Source organism: Oenanthe melanoleuca, chromosome Z (assembly GCF_029582105.1).
Source record: "Oenanthe melanoleuca isolate GR-GAL-2019-014 chromosome Z, OMel1.0, whole genome shotgun sequence".
Classification (NCBI taxonomy): Eukaryota; Metazoa; Chordata; class Aves; order Passeriformes; family Muscicapidae; genus Oenanthe; species Oenanthe melanoleuca.
In genome coordinates, this window is record NC_079362.1 from 54,303,734 (window position 1) to 54,325,924 (window position 22,191).

General features: G+C 36.3%; 1 protein-coding gene across 2 annotated transcripts in view; it reads left to right on the forward strand.

Moving 5' to 3' along the window:
- JMY (junction mediating and regulatory protein, p53 cofactor) overlaps positions 1-22,191 on the forward strand; it is a 65,221-nt gene that overhangs the window by 33,786 nt on the left and 9,244 nt on the right. The window contains exons 5-10 of one of the 2 annotated variants that reach the window (XM_056514732.1): positions 4,555-4,720; positions 7,055-7,242; positions 13,626-13,712; positions 16,194-16,289; positions 17,545-18,097; positions 19,701-20,011. In XM_056514732.1, coding sequence (XP_056370707.1) covers positions 4,555-4,720; positions 7,055-7,242; positions 13,626-13,712; positions 16,194-16,289; positions 17,545-18,097; positions 19,701-20,008 — 1,398 coding nt within the window. In that variant the 3' untranslated portion in view covers positions 20,009-20,011. Of the gene's footprint in view, positions 1-4,554; positions 4,721-7,054; positions 7,243-13,625; positions 13,713-16,193; positions 16,290-17,544; positions 18,098-19,700; positions 20,012-22,191 lie in introns of those variants that run through there. The other variant, XM_056514733.1, reaches the window with a different exon arrangement.

The window sequence follows — 22,191 nt, forward strand, 5'->3', positions numbered from 1 at the left end:
GAAAGCTTACAGTAACTTTAGCACTGCAAAGGCTGGTAGGTTTGTAAGGCTGATAGACTGTGTCTATTTTTGGAGCATCTGTAGAAGACAGCTTGATCTGCAGGGAAGAGAGAGTACGTGCAAGACCCAGAGCTCAAAAATAGGTTTTCTGTGTTTCAGTGCTCTTTAGATTTGGAAGTCCAGGAGTTGTCTGAGAACCTGAGTTTATCAGGCTGTTGTCATCCTTAGCCAAGAGTTGATGAGCCAATCCTACTAATTAGAAATATATTGAATATTTTCACTTATAACAACCATGCATCTTCTTTTCATGGCATGTCTTATTTTTCTCTCTGTGGAAACCTGTAAATTTTTGTTGAATGGCATTTCAGTCTGGTAAACGAGTGAGTGTTTGGTCTGATATGCTAAAGTATTAGGGGCTGCACAAGAAAAGGAATGATTCCCTGTTGTGTACATTGGGATGAAAGTGCTGAGCTCTGAGTTGGGGGTTTTTGAGGGCAGAGAAATAAGGGACATCTAATGGGCATGGTGCTTTGGGATGGTATATTACAAGGTAAAAAGAGCTCTGGGTCTGAATATAGTGATACGGGGATATAAGCACCAACCAGCTTCTGCTCTGATACAGATTGTGTGTTCTGAGAATGTAAAAGGCTTAAGTGTACATAGTTGAATGTGAGAAATGTGACTGGGAATCCCATCTTGGGGAAGAATGGTGGCAGTCTTATGAAGAAAATGTTTGTAGAACTGAGACACGTGCTGGCAAAACATTTAGCTACAATGTTCTAGAAGATAGAACAGGATATTTGTTTGAAGAGACTAAAATGCTCAAGAAATTAATATATCTGGATTTTAGCTGAGAAGAAATGACAATTCAGGACAAAGACATGACATGTCTATTTTCAAGGACAGTGTTTGTGTTCAGCAGGTTGTCTGTAGATTTTTGAACATTTAGACTTGGAAAATAAAGTTTTTTGCTAGGTAGTATTGTGGTAGCAGAAGGGGAAATGGCTTTAAACTGAAAGTGGATGAGTTTAAATTACTTATGAGGAAGAAATTCATTACTTTGAGGGATCAACGCTGGAACAGATTGCCCAGAGAAGTTGTGAGAAGTGTTCCAAGAACAGGTTGAATGGAGCTCAAACCAACCTTGTCTAATGAAAGGTGTCCCTGCCCGTGGTGGGGAGCTTGGAACTTGGTGAGATTTCAAGTCCTTTCCAACACAAATTGCTCTATGATTTGGTGAATGCAACCACTCTCTGGTTGGTATGAATGCAACAACAAAGACTGTAGAGATTAAATTACTTGCTTTCATTAATGCAGAAAGTTGTGGCTTTAAAGGAGCTTGAACTTGGATCTCTGCAGTTTAAGTTCTTTGTTCCATTGCTGTGGTGTTTTAACCCCAGCCAGCAACCCAGACCCATGTGGCTGCTCACTTGCTCCCTCACAAGTGGGATCAGAAGGGTTAAAAGCTAGAAAACTCATAGGTTGAGGTAAAGGCGGTTTAATAAGGAAAGCAAAAGCCATACACTTGAGCAAAGTAAGGAATTAATTCATGGCTTCCTGAGGGCAGACATATCTGAGAGTTCAGGACCCCATCACAAGTAACTGGGATTTGGAAAGACAAACATTCCCTCCCTTCCTCTTTCCTCATGTAATATACTGGGCAGGGTGTGACATGGTCTGGAATATCCCTTTGGTCAGTTGGGGTTACCTGTCCTGGTTGTGTGTCTTCCCAGCCTCCCATGCACTTCTATCTGCCCTGCTAGAATGGCTGTACTAAAAGCAGAAAAGGCCTTGGCTCTGTGCAAGCCCTGCTCAGCAATAAACATCTCTGTATTATCAACCCTGAGTTCAGCATAAATCCGAAACACAGCCCCATACCAGACACAGTGAAGAAAATTAGCTCTAGTCCAGCCAAAACCAGCACAACTGCAGAATGTTTCCCATACTGTTCTCATGTTAAATTTCTTTGGGTTTCTTTCACTGTGTTGATCAGCCTGAGAGCTACCAAGGATGCAGCAAATTAGTGGTACAGATTACGTAAAAATTCATAAGAATTGTTCTCAATTAAGAAGAGAATTTTTTTAACAGAATATACTGAAATATACCCAGAAGTGATGATACTGTTTTGAGTGAAGATACTGTTTTGAATTGCCGTGCATTATTAGTATCTTACATGAAGTTTTAACATAAAATGTTGAAATTCAAGATCTTCATTTTCCTTTTTCATGGGGGGCTATTATGTAGGATAGCTAGGATATCTGCCGATGAACCATATAGCAGTACTATTTTCCCATTTCTTTTGCATCTGAAAGCTGAGTAGCATGGTGGTGTACCCCTAAAACAGGGCAGGTAACTAACAGCATCTATAATGTATGCTGTTTCTAGGGCTAAGATACTGTTGTCAGGTCCTTTATCAAGCAGACACCAGTGCAACTGAATAAAGTACTCAGCTGCTATAACTTGGTGAGCTGATACTTTTGAAGATAGTTTCTGTGTGTCTTTATTCAGTTTTTATATAGACTGTGGATTTAAATTTGGCACCATCTGTGTTTTATGAAAAAAACCTGTAAAGCTTTGAGTCAATATCACAGCTCATGAGAAAAGGGAAGTTCTTGGGTCTGGTCACATTTCACACTACCTTAATTTAAAAAGCGGACAAACTTTTCCCATACCCACTTCCCTCACTCCCAAACCCATCAAATTTTTCTGCATTTTTACAGTGAGGAAATCCTTGAAAAATGCCAAATCCCTTGAAAAATACTAATATCTTGCCTGACCAATAAACATTATCCCTCTTAGATGGAAATATTGGGGAGTTCAAGAGAATCAGTCTTTTGTCTTGAAAAGCAGCCTGTAGTTCACTCCAATTATGTGATCATTATGTCATTTACTGTTCTATTCAAATTAGTAACTTCATATGGATGCAAAGTAATAAAATGGCATAACAAGCCATTTTTGTGTAGCACTGGACTCTAGCATATGCATGATACATTAATGATTGTAAGGTTTCTGGTGTTCACTTAAGGACTTACTGAAGTTTTCAGATTAATAGTTGATATACAAAAGATGTGTGCAGAGCTACAAAATACAGCAGAAGAAACTTAAAAGTTAACAAGAATTAATTCACAAATCTTCTGTCTAGCAGTCTTATATGGAAGTAAGTATAGTACATGGAACTATTTGTGTTTAATTGAGCTGTGAAATCCCTGTTCGTAGATAATGATGCAGGTGCTAAAAGCATGCATGTTTACAAAAAAAAAAAAAAAAAAAAAAAAAAGGGATAGGACAAATTTATGAATAAAGTGTAGTAGTCTGTTTTTTTTATAAGAGGCAGCAGTGGTTTAGGTTATGCTACAGGCTGTGCTCTAGAGGCTGGTGAATCATTTTGGGAAGATATCACTATACTGCCTGTTAAGTTTCATTTTTCTGGACTTTGGCAGTTAACATTTACCCAAAACAGGGTATTGAGTAAAATGGATCATTGGTTTAATTCAGTACAGATACCTTTCTAGTTCAGTATAGTCATATTTAAATATGTATGATAAATAAAACTCAAGAAGCCCTTCAGTTTATGGCTATTCATTACAGATTCAATTTTACAACTTGAAGATAACATGCTGATGTTATAACATGACATACTAACAAATATTTTTTAAATGTGTAGCTAAATAGGTCCTGTATTTTTGTTTGGTAGACATCCCTTTTTAATGACTTTCTGTCTGTAATATGAAACTGAACGTTTCTTGTGAGTAATAACGTAGACAGATCACAAATCTCCTTGAAAATTTACCATTACTTTCATCCAGTAGCGGAGAGAAACTATCAAATATACATATTTTGAGCAGTAAAGAATTTGGATGTGGCCCTAAATCTTCTGCATGCAGGTTATAGAGGTGCATGGATTCTCTCCAAACTCAGCACATAAGATTCCCTTACATGCTGATATTTCCTAAATATGATCTGAATTGCTGACTGTGTTGAGCAGATAAATCTTGTTTGAATGAAAGAGAATGTTTGCAGTTCACTTTGTTTGTGGGTTACTTTTCTTTTCAAACATATAATACAAATAAGTATTGAAATACACATAAGTACTTTAATCTGTGTATTTATTCTCGTGTAAAGGATGGAACAACTAAATTGTCATTACAATATGATCAGTGGTAAATGTATTTATCCCTGTTTCCACATCCTTTCGCATTTTTTCGTCAGTTCTGCTTTTACAAGTTTTAACTGTAGCTTTCTAGATGCCTACTTTTGGACTTTTGGGATTGAAGATAGGAGAATTCTAATTTAATTGTGCATCTTCAGAGAATCAGTTGGTAGAATATGTAGAAATGGAGAAAATGTAGAAAAAAATGTCAGATATTAAAGGCATCTTAAAGTGTGTGTCTGATGAGAATGTATTTTAGGTACTTGATGTCTTCAATTTTAACATATTAAATTTACTGTACCAGACAGTATCTAGCTGTAATCATAAAATCTGTGGTTTTGTTCTCATCATTATCTTGGAGTTGTAGGGTGTGTGTTTGTTTGTTGTTTTCTCTTTTTATTTAGATGCAGAGTCTGAAAGGTGGTACAGAAGCTATAGCCCATTTGGACCACTTAGAAGCTGATTACTATGATCTACAGCTTCAGTTATATGAAGTGCAGTTCGAGATCTTGAAATGTGAAGAGCTGCTCCTGACAGCACAGCTTGAAAGCATCAGAAGATTGATGTCAGGTGCTTTATTTATTGCAATTAATATGTAATCAGTGAAAGATAATTTTCTTTCTAAGAGTCCAGGGAAGCCTGTGGGAATGAAATGAAAACAGATTCTTTGCCATGTGAAGAGCTTCCAAAGTACTGTTACATTAAAATTTACACCTGTTTATAAGGCATATACATATAGATACAGAAGATCTGGTATGGTTCTCATTGTCTATATTTGAAGGTTTGCATATGAGATATTCAAACTATATAAGTTTAGAAGAATTAAGATCAGAGAGGAGGAAATGTCTTAATTACTAGACTTGGCTAACTAAAAATACCCAGAATGTTTGATATTACTAATTTCTTGAAAGTGATGGGTTTTCACAAGCTGTATCTGCAAATTGGGTTCCTTTTGCTGCACTTGAAGCTCATACTATTATCTCAGATTTAGAGCAGCAATGCAAACCTTATGCTTCCAGACTATGCTGCTACGCCTCATATACTTAAGAACTGTGGAAACAGTACCTGTAAGTCATACACCATTTTTCCATCCAGTTCTGTCCTTTCTGTCTTTAATGTTTGGAGTTAAGCAAGCTTTGTTTTCCTGTTTTTAAAGTGTAGGGCTTGCATAAAAAAATTTTGCTATGGATAGAAAATTCTCCTAAGTGAGTTTTGAAGCTGGATCGTATTGACAGTTGCCTCTGGAAAAGGAGAAAACATAGGTATCACAGATTTTTCTCACAGTAACATGAATCTGCACCTTTATGGCTGTTGATGGAAACAACCATAGCCGTATGTTGGAAACTTTGTAAATAACTTAGAGAAATGTGGCAGCTTTGACTGAGTGCTTCTGTGGAGAATTAATTAGTGGTTTTGAGGTAGACAGATTGATTTCCCAACCCAAAATCTGACAGATAGTTTTGGTACTGAAGACATAGTAGGGTCTGCTTACTTACGAACTGAAAGAAATCCCCCGAATGAGAGACAGAAAAGAAATATATATCAAAGTCCTTTGTCTTAGTTGTAGTGGTAGTTAAACCTCTGGGCTGTCAGAGACTAAGCTGTAAATATGTCACAGGGCAATACAATTTGTCATTAATATGTTCTCCAAATCTCAAAAAAGCCTTCAACTCACAACCTTATCCAAAATAAAGCCCTCAGTCAGCTAAACCATCTCCTCGTTCCTTCCCTCATGGCAACAAAACAGTTCACTGTTCTGGCTTTCTTTGCTATTTTAAGTTTGTAAGATATTGTTTAATAATAAATCCAAAACTATCCCATAGGACGAAAAATTAAAAATACAGTTCCTAAATGTATGGGAATTGTTCAATGCATGAAATTGTCTTCTCAGACTTTGCTTAGGTGGATAGAACAGTTAAGGTCCCCAGTAATCAAGTAGCTGAAGAAGGAGAAATTACAGTCTTTCTGAAAGTAGTTGATAAAGTTGAAATAAGAAAGTTTGGTGTTGCTGTGGAATAGACACTTGACAGACATCCCAGCTGCATCTGCCTGTTTCAGACAGCAGTAATGCATTTCCTTCTTGGTGTATTACAAATATATCCTCCTTTGTATGCCAGTGGAATAAAGAACAAGAGGTCTTTGCTGCTTCTTCATCCCAACATTCTTCAAGAATTTATAATCACCACTCTTTCCTGCTTGGCAAGAGATGAGAAGGCAGCATTTAAAGATGAGCTCAGTGTTATTCCAAATGCTTCACTCAGGAAGCTAAAAATCATGACTGTTGATAAAACTATTAGTAATTACCTCCTTTTCAGGCCTGTAATGCTTTGAAGGATTGCCTTGAAGTTGCCCTCCCTCCCTCCCAGGAGCAGTGACTGGGACATCAAAAACCTATGAGAGGATTTTTGGTGTCCTGTTGTCTGAGTGCCCTTACATGCAATTACCAGTAGGTTGTAACAGAAGAATCTCATGCCAGTGAATTCAGATAGTCTTGTCTATCCTGAACTTCATGGTGAAGACCAGAGAAAATTGTTACACTCCATGAGTCCCCTTGTGAGACCCAAAGACATGCATGAGCATTGTGTTCAAATTAGGCTACCTATAATAGCTGTACTTTTAGAATTGCATTTGTGTTGCAATACTCTGAGCTTGCATAAATAGCAGGCTGACCTTCATTGGTATTAATTTCTGTTCTTCATAAAGACTTTAAGGCCATACAGTGCCTTGCTGTTTAATGGTTTTCCTTTGACCTATTGATTTTTGGTAGGAGACCTCTGAAAGGGCTGTGGCATTCTTCATGAAATCTTGTAACTCAGTGGGAGGATTGTTGTTGAGGAAAACAAAATGTTTTATCAAATAAGAACCATTGATTTGATTTTCTTATTGCTGACATCTTTAAAACAGAGAAGAGAGATGAAGTGGTGTATTATGACACTTACGAAAGTATGGAAGCCATGCTTGAAAAAGAGGATATGGCAACATCTGTACACTTGCAAAAAGAGGAGCTGCAAAAGTTACAACAAAAAATCCGCCAGCTGGAAGCAAGGCGTGGACGTATTTCAGCCAAGAAAGCCTACCTCAGAAATAAGAAGGTACTGTTTAATTGCCTTTTTTTGGACATAATTAGTGAATTTAATAAAACTTCAAAAGGTTTTAATTTCAGATACAAGATTCCCAGAATTTTTGTGGATTACATTCATTGTTTGCTAGAAGTTGTTTTGCAGAATACTAAATAAAATGGAATGTATTATTAAATTGATACATTTAAGGTTCTGTTTACCTTTCTTCTAGCCTTAAAGGAGCCTTCAATTACTTTGAAGTCAACAAATAAACTTATTTCTATTAACTAATCGGAATACTTTAATGTGGGAAGTGCATGCTAGAATGAATGCTTTTATGGAGAGTAGTTTTGTATATGTTTGCAGAAGAGAATTTTCAAGTGTGTTTCTCACTAGTGAGTTCTGTTTTCATTCTCTTACCCCATCCTTATAAACTTACGTCATGTGTTGTTGATACTCTGTATTCTGCAGATCTATAGGAAATCCAGCCTATATTCTTAATTTGTAATTCTAGGTGTGCTATTTAGGTCAAAGTTCTGAGAGACCATTGTAACACTTATTAGAAAATAGGTTCCACCTCATACTATGTACTATAAAACTATGCAAAAATGTCAGCTGAGGCCTCATTCTGGGTTAGGATGAGTGGTCGATTTGGTTCTGTGTTCACAGTCATGTCCCTTTGCGTGGAGGATGGCCCCTTCATAGAAAGAGTTCTAGCAGATTGATAGTAAACCCTTCTGCTTCATAATTAACGTATCTATTTCTGTACCTAAATCTGAGGCATAACAGAGCAAATGAAAGTTGTTGATACATTTTATATATTGGATTTTTTGTATTTTGTCAGCCACTGCCTGGTTTCTAGTTAACCCAATATGGAGAAAATTGCAAATGTTGTAATAGAAGAAAGGTCTCCTGTTAGCCAATTATGTGAAGTAGCTTGCTTTGTCATTGTGTTTGTTTTACATGAATTTGTAAAGAGAAAAACTATCAGGAATCTTGTTAGTGTTTTAAGTAAGAGAACTTACTTGTCTTATTTCGCTAATTTACACAGGCTACAGTATAATATGGTACTTTCTCCTAGATACGAATAGAAACTGCTGGCACCTTACAAGGTAGACAAACCTGTCTAAAAGCGACAGCCTGTTTGCTGTTCTTTGCTTAACTTACTGGAGTTCACAGGTTAAGAAGAAACCCTGAAGCAGGAGTACAGATTTTTTTAGCATGCCCATGATCTGTTTAATGAACTAGTCACCTTCAGTGGTTCATTTGTTTTAGGGTTATGCTATGATATAATACTTTGTTTAAGCTGAAGGAGCTGGTTTTGTCTGCAGCAGGAGTAGCAGCATGCCTGCTTGTGCACTGTGACAAGATGCAGAGCTGTGTAAGGTCGTGTTGCTTGTCTGCATCTGCATGCAGGAGTGGTACAATTACATCTTCTCAACATTGTGCTGGGATAGCTGTGGCTATACTGCTTTCAGGACCAGAGGTAATGTCGCCATGTGGAACTTGGACATCACATCACTCTCAGAACTAGTTCCAGCTCTCTTTCTTATGTCATTGCCCAGCATAGCATTCTCTGCAGTTGAGTGCTGCAGGGAGATAATTAGCTTTCAGCTTCTAGAAAAATCAGTGTAGAACAACGTATGTTTAAACTTGCAGGAGAGAATAAATGATCTTTGAGCAAAAAGAAATGTCTGAATCTGTTGTGTGCCATTTTGTGGCATTTGTTGGGCAGAAAAGAACAAGGCCATTTTTTAGCTTCTCTTCTTCCTGCTGGATAATGCAGAGTACTTCTAAGCTTTCAGGCAATTACCTGAAAATCAAAACTCATAGATTGGTCTCATTTTTTTAAGCAAGCTTTGTATTTTCAATGACCTTTCTAATGATACTGCAAAACACTGTTAATGAAAACTATTTAATGTGCCTGGTGTGAGTACTTGTATTTGTGGGACAAAAAAGGGATTCTTGCTCTGAAGGTTAAGTCAAGTATGCAGGGCTAAGATACAGATGGGATACAAAAGCAGACTCTAGATGGTGAGAATGAGGGCAGTGATGACTGAATGTGAAGAAAAGTGACTTTTTGAGAGTGAATATGGGAAGTACATACTGTGTGATATCTTTGTCTGTCTCAATTAAGAAGCATTTATTGTTGAACTGAGATGAGAGTGTACTTAATGCTTTTCAGATTGTGTTCCTGACTTTACGTGTTTCAGCAAAGTATCTTGAAACAGACTTTTATATAGGTACTCTGTTTTGGATTCCTTTGGTGAGATTTTGGTGATGAATTGGTGGGTTTTTTTCTTCTTTTTTGTTTTGTTTTTTTAGAAAGCAAAAAGCAAGCTATGCATTAAGTGGTGTATAGGACAGTCTTATGATATGTTTAGAAATTACAGTCCTTTCTCATTATCAAGATATTGGCAGCTGAAGATGCCCTTAGGAGAACATCTCCTTTCCAGCAGCAAATATCAGAATTAAGCAAACAATAGGAAATTTTTCTCTATCATCAGTTTCATTTTTTGGAAGAAGATAATGTCATCATCCAGGTATTTGAAAATCTTTTCTATTGAGGATTTAACATAGTGAAAGGAAATAAATAATTCTTTATAGAGTAAGACAATTTGTAATTTAAGTATAAACTTCAGTGACTGTAGTCTCTATTTTGTTTTTCAGAAATTCCTTCCCTAATTTTGAAGATGATGCATCAGTTTTTCAGTGATGTCATCAAATAATCCTACCAAGCTTTTATTTAGAAAGTTTAGTTAAAGGTGTTTTAGAAACATAATTCAGTCATGACTCTGGAATAACTGAACTGGCATTTTAAAAATTCATGGTTTTACAGAGTTTGGTATTTTTTCACTGTACTACCATGAGTGTAAACTCTTTATTCTCTTTTTTTTTATACTTAATACAAATCTATTTGCATTTGTTAAACAATCATTTCCTGATGTTCCTTTGTGTTGGTGACAGTGAGTTATTTAAAAAAAAAAATCTAATAGAGGATTCACTTTTTTGTTCTTACTTCTAGAGAGCTAGCTTTAGATCTTTCATTCAGGAAATTACTATTGTTATGTCAGTGTACCCCCTGCTGGCTACACATTAGTATTAATTAGATTATCATATGGAACAAGCAGCTGATGTATTAGGGAGCTAGATTTATAGCAAAGAGTCAAGATAAAAAAAAATGGCATAGAAGGTATCTCAAAAAATATCTGTATAGAAACAGAGTTGTGATGAAATTAAATTATTTTGCACCTTATCACAAGCAGACTGGGAGAAGCAACTGGTTGGTGAAGCTGCTTGGAGTATGTTCATAATGTGTGCTTTCATCTAGGAAACTTCCTCCTATGCTTTTGTGTTCATTTAATAGGACACCTTTAGAATTTAGCAGGCACACATTTTAAAGCACATCTCATGCCAAAATAGGTGCTACGTAGATGAAGTTACAGCTAGTTTAGGATTATTGGTATTCTGTTATTACTATTACAACAACAGCAGCATAAGAACATAACTACACTGAATGCTTATAGTAAAATACAGTTTCTGCACATGAAAAGCTAACCCTTTCATTGGGATGCTTTTTAAGCTGAAAGCAAGACTCACTGAAACTAGTTAGATACAATACTGGTGCAGATTTCTTTTACATATATTACATGTTACTAGTCTTAAGCATTGTAATTTATCCCATGACAAAGGTTGAAACGGTTCCTCAGCTCTGCATTTTCATGTCTAATAGAAGTATAATCTGATACTGTGAAATCAGTCAGTTGATTAAAGGAAGAATGGGCATTACTTCTTCTTGCTTTCCCAGTTCCACATAATTGATCAACGTATTTCTTGAGGTGTGGCTCTCACTGGATATAATTTCACAGGGAGGTGGTGAAATCATCCCTGGAGGTGTTTGAGAGATGTCTGGATATGGTGCTGGGTAATGGATTAGTGGTTACAATGGCAGTGCTGGGTAGACAGTTGGATGGAATGATATTAAAAGTCTCTTACAAACTTGATGTTTCTATGATAATGTGCCTGCTTCCCAATGCTTAGAAGTAAGGACCACCTTGTATATGCAATAGGCTGTGTATTCCTGCTCATACACCCAATTATTATGGTTTTGTTGTTTTGGGTCTTTTTGCCAGAGTTCATTGGTATATAATGAACTTGTCATCTGCCATAATCATCCAGTTAGTTTTCTTAATGCTTCCATCTGGGTGGTTTTTATTTCATTCTTTGTTTGAAGTCACTTAAGTAGAACCTGCATTTGTCCCTCTGAAATTGCAACCTTTTCTTTTTTCTTAGACCATTTCTGTAATTAATTAAGACGATTCAGATTTCTAATCCTGTCCTGCAACATGTTTTCAGCCCCTCCTAGTAGTTTTTATTACTTCACATCCAAGAGATCTAATTACATTGAAGTAGGGTTGTGATTACAAAGTCAGCACGAAATACGTTTTAGTTAGGTTTGTCCTCTTTACATACTTAAAACGTCTTTCATTATTGCATTTAATCAGAAAGGTTTAAGTACTGTTGCTGAAGTGAAAACATTACATAAAATTGTGGCCCCTGAGTATTTGAGACATGTCAAAACCCCAAACCATGATCAACTTATATTTTCTAATTATTTTATAATATTTGAAACCTAAATAGAGAATAAACTATAGACTAGTTAGGAGTATTACAGCAAGTTGTTCAGATTCTCTGTTAGTATTATGTAGCTTGCTGTGTCTACAGAGATGAAGTATTTTGTACTTTTGCAACTACGAATTAAATTGATTGACTGTTCTGGGATTAACTCTTTTTACTAGGGGAAAAAAGCCTCCAGAAAGACACACAAAGCCCAGCAGTGTTTGGCTATATATATACTTGGACCTGTTAGAGTAAGTCCAGAGTAGGTCTGCGAAGATCATCAGAGGGTTGGAGCACCTCCTGTGATGACAGTCTGCAGTTGTTCAGCCTGGAGAAGGCTCTGGGGAGATCTCAGCACAGCCTTTCATAAAGGGAGCTTAGAAAAAAAAGGGAGAGTGCCTTTTGACATGGACAGATATTTTACATGGACAAGGGGGAACAATTTTAAACCAGGGGAGATTTGAATAGCTTTTAGAAAGAAATTTCTTTAATCTATGGGTGGTGAACTGCTGACAAAGGTTGCCCAGAGAAGTTGTGGATGCCCCATCCCTGGAAATGTTCAAGGGCAGGCTGGATGCAGCCCTGAGCAGCCTGGTCTAGTGGAAGGTTCCGTGTCTGTGGCAGGGAGGTTGGCACTAGATGAGCTTTAAGATCCCTTCCCACCTAAGCTGTTCTGTGATGTACCTCAGGTATATTTGCACAGAAATCTTTGCTTTTGTCAATTACCTGTATACAGCAGTAACATTCATGGTTTTACAGTCCTGTACATGAGCACTGTTTCATTTTGGTTTTTTTATGTGATCAAAGCATATCCATAGGCAAATTACAGAAGAGCAGCTTTTTCTGTATTTTTAAACATCCAAAATAGTGAGGTTTCCTTTCCTCCTTATTTTTGTGCTTTAATCTATCAGCTCCTTCAAACAATGCTTTCAGTGCCAAAGCTCCTTTCTGAATCTGGCCAGAAAGTCATACTGAGTGATACGTGGGAGCCCCATCAGCTCCATGCTGTGTCTGGAGTCACACTCCAAACTGCTAACACTGCACTTTCTTGCACAACTGTGAGACTTGTTTATGACTGTACATCTGACTTCTCACTAGTTCTGTGTAGTGCTTATAGCAGGTCTAATTCCATTGCTCATACTGTCCAATTTCCTAGGCCTCAGTGTCATCCAGTGAAGTTGTCTACTTGAAGTTTGACTGTCATCTTCTTGTCAGCTGCTGTAATGTGGCCTAGTTTTTTATGTTTTTAACCTATTCATATTTGCAGATAATATAACAAATTCTTGTTTTAAACCAGATGTTAGAGATGCAAACTCAGTATAATAGATTAACATGATGAATGTTAACAACTCTATTCTTGTCTGTGCTTGCAGATAGTATATGGAAAAGATTAACTGACACCTGTAAATGGGAAGCTGTCTATTTGCATAAACAGAAATAAGTGGTGCATTCGAGAGTTAGTTATTCTCCATGTGTGCAAATACGTAGGGTTAAACAAGGGCTTTATGAAGTGTTGACAGATTGGTGTTTTATTCCACTCTTGTACTGTTGCTGGAGAACAGACTTTCCAAGCAGCTGTCACTTGGATATATTATTTTGATGGTTAAAAGTAATAGATTTGGGGCTGTCTGGCTTGGTTTTTTTTTGTTACAGTTCATTTTAAGTTAAATGTTTAAGACTTGTCTGAAAAGGGCTCTGCAGTTTCTACTTTTCTAGGTGCCATTTGCTAAATATGACATTATGTAAATCTGTATTTAAATTACATGCTTTATAGGTTATGCTTTATGTCCCTGCAGGAGATCTGTATAGCAAAGCATAATGAAAAGATCCAGCAGCGTCACCAGAGCGAGGAGGAGTACAAAATACACCATACTGTTCAGCTGGTAAGTTTGAGTTTTCTGCTGTTGAGCTTAGCCTTTCATTAATAGCTTGCATTCCTCATTATACATTAATTAGGGGAGCATTCAGAGTGATAGCTGTTTCAAAAGATGGTGTGTGTCCCTGACCTTTGCACCATGGATTTCTGTGTCATATTATGCTGCTAAGGGAGAGTATATAGTTGTGTTAGTAAGACATGGGAACCAAGCAAGTAGAATGGTTCTTTATGCTAGGTTGACAGTCTGAGTGATTTATTATATTTATCAGCATGTTCACATAGGTGATTCTGAACATCTCTGAGGACCACGTCCATTATGCTGATAGGAGTGAGGAAATCACGCATATTTGTTCTTGAATCTTAATAAGCTTGGTTGTTACTTTTATTCTTTCTATTAAAGCAATTACTGGAATTATGTTGTATAAACTAATAGCTCCAGGTGGATGCTCCACGATTTTTTTCATAGTCTCATTGCAGACAATAGACCAGCTCGTCTCTTATGCTGTACCTAACAGACTTATCGTAAAGAATATTCAAATTTTAGACTAGGTCTTGGGAGCTGATATAGTATCAATATTTGATAAAGATCACTGACAAAGATGCATTGAAATCCAAGTCACTTTAATTCAGGCTTCACTTAGTGAAAGTGATTCTATTTCATCCTTATACATTTTTAACATTGATATATTTGTCCAGGAAGTCAGCTGCATAATTTATTTCATGGAGAGGCTACTTGTCAAAGGCAGTATGTATTGGACTATTCTTTCATGAATTTAAAAAAAATATTTCTTTTATCAGTTCTTATAGTAAGTTGTTGTGTGGACTGTAGCCTATTTATCAGTCTTACAAATAAGACTTGACAAAGCTAAAGAACTTCCCTGTCTCTCAAGTACTGCAGAGCTTTATATTATAGAGTTGCCCATTTGAATGATACAAAGAACCTTATGCTAAATTTTTTTAGTGAGGTTTTTGGTAAAAATATGACTAAAAAGTTCTAGCATTATGGTAAAATAGGTTTTAAATTACTGGTTTTTAATAAGAACTTTGAAAAGATAACTCTTAGAAAACTTCCAAAAGGGAAGTCCAAATTTGAAACCAAGTAAGAATTGCAATTTTACTATTTTACTTAAAAGTGAAACAAAATCAAATAAGCAAGTTGCCCAAAACTAACAAACAAAAAATCTTGAATTTGAGACTGCTTCAGGAAAAGTGTGATCTGAATGCATATGTAATATTCAGGTACAGTGATAGAACTACTTTTTTTTCCTTTTTTATGCTTCTGTTCTAACTTCTTTCTCCATTGTTCTTATTTTCTTTTATCACATGCTTCTCCTCCTCTTCACCTTTTTCTGTTTTCTGTCCTTACTATTTTTCAGACATGTTCTCATCTTTCTCTCCCTAACGCATCTATACTTCTTCCTTCCAAATCACAGGAGTTGGCTTTTAATGAAGGACACCAGGCCACTAGCTGACTTATGAAAATGGCAGGCAGACACTGCTTTTGTGGTGACTGAATGAGAGTAAAAGGTTCACAAAAGTGATCAGAATTTTTGATTATGAAGATACGCTTTCAAAAGTAATATTAAATGCTGTGAGTCATCTTAAGAATTAAAGCTGTTTCTTCTCAGGGTTTTTGCTTTGTGGTCATCTGTTACATCACTTTTCCTGATAGCTTCTGAACTCTCATGCAGTAAATTTCACCTTCTGGTAATTAGCTTCCATTTCCAGTAAATTTGATGAGGAGTTAGTGTTTGTTTCAAAGATGCAGTATCTCTGCTGAAGTTCAATAAGCAAGAATGATTAGTTAAAGGAGATGTATCCAAAGGTGTGTTTTCCATAAGGTAAAATCTCTGTACAAGAAGAAACACAATTATCTAGGTGCGAGGAAGAGCTTCAGACCTTTACCTGAGTGCAATTACATAAAATCAAGCTGGGTTAAATAACAAAAGCTGGAGTAAATACAAACTTATATTTACTGTTGTAAATGTGTGAAAACATTTACTTAATTTGATCGCTGCTGGGTTCAAAACTTCGTGATGCTGAATTCTGTGAATTCTTGCACTTTGAAAATACTAATACGACTTGTTTAAAAGTGCAGCCTTGCATTTAGACTGTCATTTTGTTCTTGAAATGAGGGGAAAATGGATACTGCTTTGTTCTCTGGCTAATTTATGCAATTTTAATTCAAGGGGGCATCTCGAAGTATAGCATTCTGTCATTTATTTCTCATCTCTCGAAGTAACAAGTCTTCCAAGTGTTCCTATTCAAGATTGAAATATTTTTTTACTGAACTTTGTATTTCTTTGAGAAAACAAACCAGGAAATAGATACTATTTTTAAGGGCAAACCAAAGGCTAAGTTTTGAAGTTATATTTATTTGAGAAGTATCTTTTTAAGCAACTTTTCACATTTAGGAGAAGAGTTCTTTCTAGTGAAGCCAGAAAGAGCACTGGATGTAATATTACATGTTTTATGTATATTTTCCCAGAAACGAGATCAACTGCAAGAAGAAGAGGAAAGAAAAAGCTCCTGGGTTAGTCAGGAACGACAGAAAACCCTGGACAGACTTCGTACATTTAAGCAGGTAACAGACAAACAGTTGTGCTTTTCTGGCAGTTTCCTTTCCCAAAGAAATTTTCACTCATTCCAGTAATAGCATTCACTGTGCTATTAGTAATTCTTTCATTGTATCATTAACTGGTCTTTGGAACATTCACAACAAAATACGGCATTGGTGGTAACAAATTCCTCTAGCTTTTGCATTCCTAGAGCCATAATAAGTTTTTATTCACTCTTTCACCTATATGTTGTGGCAAGACACTTGGCAAAAGTTCCTGAGAAGTATAATCTAAAGAGTACTCCCCACAAAGAGCACTGTCACCTGACAAGCCCCTGTACTTCTGCTAGCTAGAATACCTCTGCCTTCTTATTACAATGGAAGCATCAGAAAATGCATAGAAGGTGGAGTGAAGGGGGAATAATAAGGAAAGGGCTGAAAGTGAAAGGAAACAGAGACTGTATTAATTGGTGAAGACTTTTTGTTGAATACATTAAAAAAATTAAAGGTATGAGAAGTTTCTTGATGGAAGGAAACTTCTTAGTGCTCTTACAGTATTCTTAGTAGTACACTCTTAATTTCCATATTGTTTGCAAGGCTCTTGAATTCTTCCACTTCTGTAAATTTAAGGAAATCTACTTATTTTAACCTGCAACTTTTCATGAGCTTTTTCTGTGAACATACTAATATTGTTACATGTTATTGCTTTAGGCCTACCACAGTTGTGCAAAAGGTATTAGACCTATTTTTCAGAAGCAGCTTAATTTTTTGCTTTAAAAAGGCTATGCATGAAACTAATATGAAAAGACTAATAATGAGGCAGCAAATTCAAAAGTAAATTAAGTCTGAAAATCTTTGTTCTCAAGATATAACTTCTAAAACAATATGATTCACATATAAGGCCGGTGTATTAAGTCAGATTGGTCTGCACTTGCAGAGGGAGCCATTGACCCTTTTAAAAGCAAAAAAAAAGCAAAAGGGAATTTTGCATTTTAGTTTTTAGCAAAAAAAACCAGTTTTGAATGTGCAGTCTGATTCTTAGTGAAATGCGAATTCTAACCCATTTATTTCCCTGACTAGACTAATCATACAAAAATTGTGGCCTAAATAAGAATAAAAACTAAGAATATAAATAAATTTTTGCATATAGCTGTGGGTATATTTTCTTTGATTTTACATATAGAGCAAAATGAAAATTGTTTGTCAGAAATGACTGGTACGTAAAATCTAAAATAGTCCATTGCGTATCCTTATGTAATTGTCAATACCTTATTCACTTTAGCGGTACCCTGGGCAAGTAATACTTAAATCAACCAGACTACGGCTGGCTCATGCAAGAAGAAAATGTGCAGCCAGCTCAGTGCCCTGTGTCGAGCAGCCTCAATCTTTGCCAGCAACCATACCAATCCAAGAGAAGAGAGAGGAGGTGGAATTGGAAAAAGTAGTTCAGCCTTTGCAAGTGCAGGAATCCACAAGCCTAAAACAACTTCAAGATGTCTCTTTGCCTCCTAATGATGTTACCTCTGAACTGCCCCATGTTAGCCCTTCTCCACTCACCAGTGACGAGCTTCAACCAGAGACTGCCACTGGAGCACAGCTTCCACCCCCTTTGCCTCCACCACCGCCACCTCCACCTCCACCTTTGCCCTCCAAGGAAGATGCCACCAAATCCTTAGAGAAAAGTGACAGCTTTGTTAAACGTCAGAGCGTGGAGAAGGGTGTCCAGCACTCTTCTGGTGGCCCACCAGCACATCTGTTCGATAGCAGTCAGCTAGTCAGTGCCAAGAAGAAGCTTAAGAAGACTGGTGATCTAGAGGGCTTACAGAGGAGGAGAGGTAATGCCTTAATTTCTGCATATTTAATTTAAAATTTATTGGTATTAATTTAAAAATTGTAATGTGCATCAGTTCATCTTTTTAATTACTCTGTAGGAAAGTGTATGCTGTGATTAATTTAATATTAATGGGAAAGTTGTTAAATCCTTTTTAGCTGAGAGATGCTGGCAACATCGGCAGCATCTATGGCTTTTATGACAGCGTAGCATACTTATTCAGTGGGAAAATGCTTGTGGAATTGAATCTACACTGTACCATGTTAGACTAGATAGAAAATGGACCTAAGTGCTGGTGAAAAGAATATTTACATATCTACTTACTGCTGGCCCTGCAAATATTCTATGTTTCAATGCAGTGTTCTATTTAATAACAGAATAACAATAATGTCTATGTAGTCCTATTGTTTATTTTACTGACTCGCATTTTATCTTGCAATTTTTTATAAAGCACCTATTGCGTGTGCAGTTTTATATACATTATAATATGATAAATACAAATTCAAATCAAAGATCCCTCTTACGAATATTGTTAATGTCTGCACCAGCACTCTACCTGCCACTCCATATCTCCTGAGATGTTTCACGTTTCTAAGTGAATTCAGGAATTTGTCTCTCTATGACAGACAGGGACTTTAGAGTCCTTCCTTCCTCCTTCAAATATGTGATCCTGTATTCTTTTATATCTCTCTTTTCATTGGGTCTTTTTTGTCTAGGACTTCAGTGGGATGGACAAAGCCTACTCCTAAATGCAAAACAGGTTTTAAAAAACATGTTGTACAATGTACATAAAAAGCTGGAGATGGATATGTATTGATGGAGAAGTACTGCATGAATTATGTGCTATTGTATGCGAGGTGTTTAAACTTCATTATACTTTATTATAATGCATTCTCTGGGATGAAGATCCTGCCCACTCATGGCCTTTCAAGGAGCCAAAGCCTGTTGGTTTTTTTTTTTGTTGTTGTTGTTTTTTTCTGTAAACTAGTTTCAAAATTAGTTATAAAGGCAGGATTTGTCATAAAGAACTATCTCTGATGTTTTTGTTTTCATAAATTATAAAGGAAGACAGTTTTAATAACTGTACTGGGACTAGATGCTAACAAATACATGAACCCAGTGAAGCAGGAAAATGCATGCTCTTGCAATTGACTATAATGCTGATTCCCTTGCTGGCTTGTAGAAATAGTGGGTAAAATTGGCCTGCAAATGCAAGTGCTAAGAGTGGATCACACAGTCCAGTACCTAAGACATGTACTCATTACCTGAGCTCTGAAGTAAAAAAAGATGATGCAGTAAATACTTTCATTATGTTGAATTCCTTGCAGTTTATTTGATTTTCCTGACTTCAAACAGAAAAGGCATATTGTTCAGAAAGTTTTACTGTCTAATAAGAAGTGGTTACAAAAATTAAAATTATATGTATATACCAGTTTTGACCTGGTAATAAGGAAGATTATTTAGAGGCTAAAACAGTATTTGTGCTACCATTATAGTATGGGACTATCACATTAATAGTATGCAGGTACTTTTTGGTTTGTAGGAAATAAAAATTAAGACTAATAAAATTAGTGAAAATAAACTGAAGGTCTTTTGATTTGCTGCAGTGAGTTCCCCAATGGATGAAGTGCTGGCTTCCTTGAAACGTGGCAGCTTTCACTTAAGAAAAGTTGAGCAGAGAAGTCTCCCTCCTTTTCCTGATGAAGATGATAGCAATAACATCTTGGCGCAGATCAGGAAAGGGGTGAAACTGAAGAAAGTACAGAAAGATGTTTTGAGAGAGTCCTTTACAATTCTGCCTGATACTGACCCTCTGACAAGGAGCATCCATGAAGCTTTGCGAAGGATTAAGGAAGCATCACCTGAGTCAGAGGATGAAGAGGAGAATTTGCCTTGCACAGACTGGGAAAACTAACCTGTAATTAAGCTACATTTAAAGAAAATATTTCTGCAGCAACTTTTTTAACGATAGTAGCAGCTAAGCCTCAGGTTGTGCATTCTAGGAGACTTAACAGGAATGTGACTAAACTGTCTGACATCCAGTGTGGTAAAACATGCACATATGAATTGAATATCACTGACTTTTCAAAGAATTTAAGGTTCATAAGTAAAACTCTTTTTAGACAGTATGTTAGCCTTTTACTGTTCCAGTATTTCTGTTGAATATTGACTAGACTTCTCCTGAAAAAAAGCTCTATTTTATTCAGTAAATTTGAAGGGATAATTCCCAGCTTACCAAAAAAGTTTAAAAAGCAGCACAATCACTCTTGGATGCACCTTATACTTACTTTCTGATTATTTCTAGCCTTGTAAAAATTGGGCATGTCTTATTTCAGACTGAGGAACTTCTAAGTGAAGGACAGTTAGGTTTGAATGCCAAAGACATTGAAATCTCATTGGTTACCCTAAGTGGCTGACTTCTTGACGGCTTGGTTTCAGTCTCTAAAATCTCTGACTTAATTGAATTTCCAGGCTATAAATATCTGTATTTGTAAATACACAAATACAATTTATACTTCTTCTAGTAATATGAATTCCATGAACTTGCATTAATACTAAGCTACAGTGCCTGAAAATACAGATATGAGACTTCAGCAGATTAAATTAATGATTTTAGAACAAACCAAAAATTGGCAAGACATCAGTTTTCAAAATAACTGCTGCATCAGTAGCACAAGGAAATTTGTGACTGTGGAAGCAGCATAGAATGCGGCTCTGTGGTGGCTGTCTTCTGCTAACAATTGTGAATATTCACAATCCAGCATTTCTACTTTGGTTTGTTGTTACTATAGCTGAAGAGTGACTGTTGGTAAAGTGCTACAGCTGTTTAAAAACTGATTGTGACTTAGCATATAATCTGCTGAATGTTCTTGTGATTATGAAATACTGTCTCAATCTGTTGCACTGGTATGGTCTTTTCAAATTATATTTTAAATTTTTGAAAAGGAAAATAAATGCTGCTGTCAGTTCCTCATGAACTAAACACTGGCCACCCTAATGATTTCACACTGTTTGGCTTGCTCTTTCTATTCCCTACAAAATGTACTGCTAATTCTGGAGTTCAAACTCCAGGACTAGAGATGTGCTTAACTCTGACTGAAAATCCAAGTGAAAATAATTTTACTTTCATGTAACTTCTTTCTATCCTTGCACACTGAAAACTCCCACTACCACAGCTCTTCAGAAATCAAGTGACAGCTATAAGAAAAGACATGTCTTGAGACTAACTAACTTGACTTTCTTAGTGCAGTCATTCTAATTTTTAGATAACAGATCAAATTTGAAATTTGTGATTTTAGTAAATCTTTGACTGTTTAGGGTTTTGTTTCCATTCTTTTGGCAAGATACAAAGAAATTTTTGACGACTGACTTAATATTTTTTAAATCAAATTGGTTGGCCTCCCAAGCCATTGGAAGTGCATCTTAGAAATCTTCCATGGTCATTGCCACACCATATAAATATATGTTTTCCTCTGCTATTTGCAACCCCATAAAAGGACTTCAGAATGCAGGCTGAAAATCACTGCCACACAGTCCCTGGTTGTTGTCCTAAACAAACAGTCCGTTTTGACCAGTCTGCATCCTGCTGAAGTCCTGTGAAATCACTTGGACCTAAAAGCAGGATTCAGTATTTGTTCAGTTTCAGGAGTATATGCTCCCTTTTCTTCACATATCTGGGACCTCCTTTCTCTTACCAATATCATATTTCATTATGAAAACAACCCTGGTTTTATTATGTGAGATTATTTAACATATAATAGTTTAGATTGAAAAATGGTTGTAAAAAATAGCTCAGAAAATAGCTCTGAAACAGTTGTACTAACAGCTCAGAAAAAAACAAGCAAGACCCTTGCTATCCAAGCACATGAAATAATTTGGGAGAACTAAGATTGAGACAAAGCCCTTGAAAAACTCGACCGAATAAATACTTTCCATATAGATGAGCATACTTGCTTGAAGATACAGTCTGGTTTACTAGCATTCATCACATAAGAGTAAAATAATGAAAATCTGTTGTAGAAATAACAGGCTAGTATTTTCTACTGTAAGGTTATCCACTAAGTATTATGCTTTAAGATTGACCTACTGGTTTTTAAC